The 2898-nt window shown below is 42.8% G+C and overlaps 1 protein-coding gene across 1 annotated transcript; it reads right to left on the bottom strand.

Moving 5' to 3' along the window:
• Positions 1 to 1214: 1214 nt before the first annotated feature.
• LOC147735016 (olfactory receptor 5AS1-like) lies at positions 1215 to 2153 on the bottom strand. The gene has a single exon (XM_086953740.1). The coding sequence runs from the start codon at positions 2151 to 2153 to the stop codon at positions 1215 to 1217; it is 939 nt and encodes a 312-aa protein (XP_086809866.1).
• Positions 2154 to 2898: the final 745 nt, after the last annotated feature.

Raw genomic sequence — 2898 nt, 5'->3', positions numbered from 1 at the left:
ACTGTGATATACAGGCGAAAATGCGAACTGCCATTTTAGAATGATCAAAACCATGTTTGTCGAGCAATGCAAATCTGGTTGTACATAGCTCAGTACGATAACATCACTCAAAAGTATTTATTTAAAATTAACCTGCAAGCCACAAGGAAGCCCTCACCTGGCAGGCTCGAGCGCGTTGCAGCACTGGGGACTGGAGGCAGAGCTGATGTACTTGAGAGCTTCCGTAGTTAACCAACGCCCGCGCATTGGAACTCTGGCCCAAGTCAAGTTGGGGTCAGGAGAGGCGCTCGAGGGCTCCTGCAGCTCTAACGTGTGGTGCGGTGCTGCTGCACATGCACAGAGGAACCATGCTGGAGAAACGCTTCCAAAACGGCGGCCGCGCTGCACTGGTCTGTTGCGGCGGCCTTTATAATTTATTTGAGGACACTGACTGACAGAAGTCAATGTCCCCAAATAAATTATAAAGGCCGCCGCAACGGGCCAGTGCCGCGCGGCCGCCGCCCTCAAAATTCTGCCGCCTGGGGCAGACCCCCCCCTCCCAACCACCCTCTCTAGCTACGCGGGTGGATGGGTTTCTTAGATCGTGGCCATAAGACTCAAAGATATCAAATCCACTATATTGATAGATTGACAAGGTAAGTAATCATTACTATACTAAGGGGCATATTTATGGGAGGTTTCGCCACAAATTCATCACTTTTTCTGCATACAATGGTGCCTGCGTTGCTGCTAAGCTGCAAAAATGGTGCTAACGCAGGGGGGAGGATTTTGGATGAATATGACGCAATCCAGCCCTTTCTCAGTGACATATGGCAGCGCAGCAATGTGGCTTGCTGTGCTGCCCTGCACCACCATTTTCCTAAATATGCCCTTTTATGGTTATCTTATTTCACTGTTTTCTTAGCAATGCAGCACCAAATATTGTGCATTATTTTCTGATATGGAACTAAGTCTATTTTAAAACCTATGTGTATTAAGTTGACACATGTTCAGTAATACAGGCAAATACATGCTTTTTTATGAAGCTTATACTACTGGCAAATAAGTAATTTATTATTTTTAAATTCATGAACGTGTGGAGGACAGTTTTTCACTTGCTGTAAGCAACTAGGGTCAAAAGATAATGTTAATGAACACAAAAGAAGGACTGCTATCTTCTGAAAAACAGATTTACAATTTAGTGCTCCAACCTCTCTTATAAGCAAGAACAGACGTTACTTGGTAGTCATTATTACTTTTCTGAAGGCTTCTTTTACTTCCCTGTTTCTCAGACTGTAGATCATTGGATTAAGCATGGGTATCACAATAGCATAAAAAACAGACACAACTTTATTCTGAGTTTCTGAATAACTAGAAGGAGGCCTCAGATAGATAAAGAGGACAGTAACGTAGAACAAGCCCACCGCTGTAAGATGGGAGGCACAGGTGGAGAAAGCCTTCCTCCTTCCTGTAGAAGAACTGATCCCGAGAATGGTGACGATGATATAGGTGTAGGACAGTAGTGTCACCAGGAGGGAACCTGTGCCCAGCAGGACGGCTAGTGCGAATATAACTGCCTTGCTCTGGTAGGCATTGACACATGCAAGACTGAGCACTGGGGGTACATCACAGTAGAAATGGTTAATCAGGTTTGATCCACAGAAGGTCAGTCTGACTGTGAGGACCGTATGTATCAAAGCAGTCGAATACCCGCATGTGTAGACCATGATTACCATTTGTAAACAAATTCTGCTTCTCATAATAGTTGAATAAAGCAAGGGATGACATATCGCCACATAGCGGTCATAAGCCATCACCGCCAACAAGAGGTTCTCAATAGTAGCTAAAGAAGCAAAGAAGTACATCTGTGCAGCACAGCCCATGACTGAAATGGATTTCTTCTGCTTGAGGAAGTTGGCCAGCATATTAGGGGTGATCACGGTAGAGTAGCATACATCGGTGAAGGACAAATGGCTAAGGAAAAAATACATGGGTGTCTGAAGAGCAGGAGAGTTCCATATGATGAGTATAATGCCCATGTTGCCAAGCAGAGTGATCAGGTATACACTGAAGAAGAGCCCAAAGAGTATAACCTGCAGTGCTGGGTCATCTGTGAATCCTACCAGGATGAATTCTGCAACCAGTGTGTGATTCACCATCTCCATATTTTCCATTGAAGAGAGCCTGCCAAGAGAATTGCGCTGTGTGAAATAAGTGGGTAGAAATATGTAGGTAACTATTCCCATTCAAATGAACATGTGCAGTATTAAACTACACATTTTCAAACATAGAAATATGCACGAAAATGTGTTTGTGATTAAAAAGATATGATTAATTTAATGTTTGTTGCACCAAGTTATAACCCATTCAGGTGAGCTCCAGAGACATATTCATTTATTCTCCTATGTTAACTCACCCTTAATTAGAATCTTTAAAATAGCATGCACAATCTTACAGACTTTGTTAAAAATAAAGAGGATAATGTGAGATTGTTAGTGAGTGATAATTATTACACAATAATCGAAGAAGACAATCTAGTCCTACTAAAATTACAAACTATAGTACAGGAATTAAGAAACTTGTGAGACTGAAGTGAGATGACTTTGGTCATCCAAGACAAACCAATTGTGATAGTCAATGAGTTCCCCTATTCTATAGTTACATTTGATTTGAGAAGCACTTAGTCCCCACGTATTGCTAGGAGTAGGTTATGGCTTTCACTTCTGGAGCTTTTGTGTCCAACCTTGCCTGTACCATAGGTAAGAAGCATATTGTGCCAATCCTTGAAGTGTATTGGAGGAAATGTTTACATGTGTTAACCTATGGGACTATTTTTGGGGGATACAAGGCAGTTGAGGCCTGTAGGCCAAGGGGAATAGAATCTGAAGACAGTTTGTAGGCCTTCCCCCGAGTTCCACC

Source organism: Lissotriton vulgaris, chromosome 1_2 (genome assembly GCF_964263255.1).
Source record: "Lissotriton vulgaris chromosome 1_2, aLisVul1.2, whole genome shotgun sequence".
NCBI classification, from domain to species: domain Eukaryota; kingdom Metazoa; phylum Chordata; class Amphibia; order Caudata; family Salamandridae; genus Lissotriton; species Lissotriton vulgaris.
Note: the sequence above shows the minus strand (reverse complement) of the source record. Positions and strands in the feature narration are given on the sequence as shown.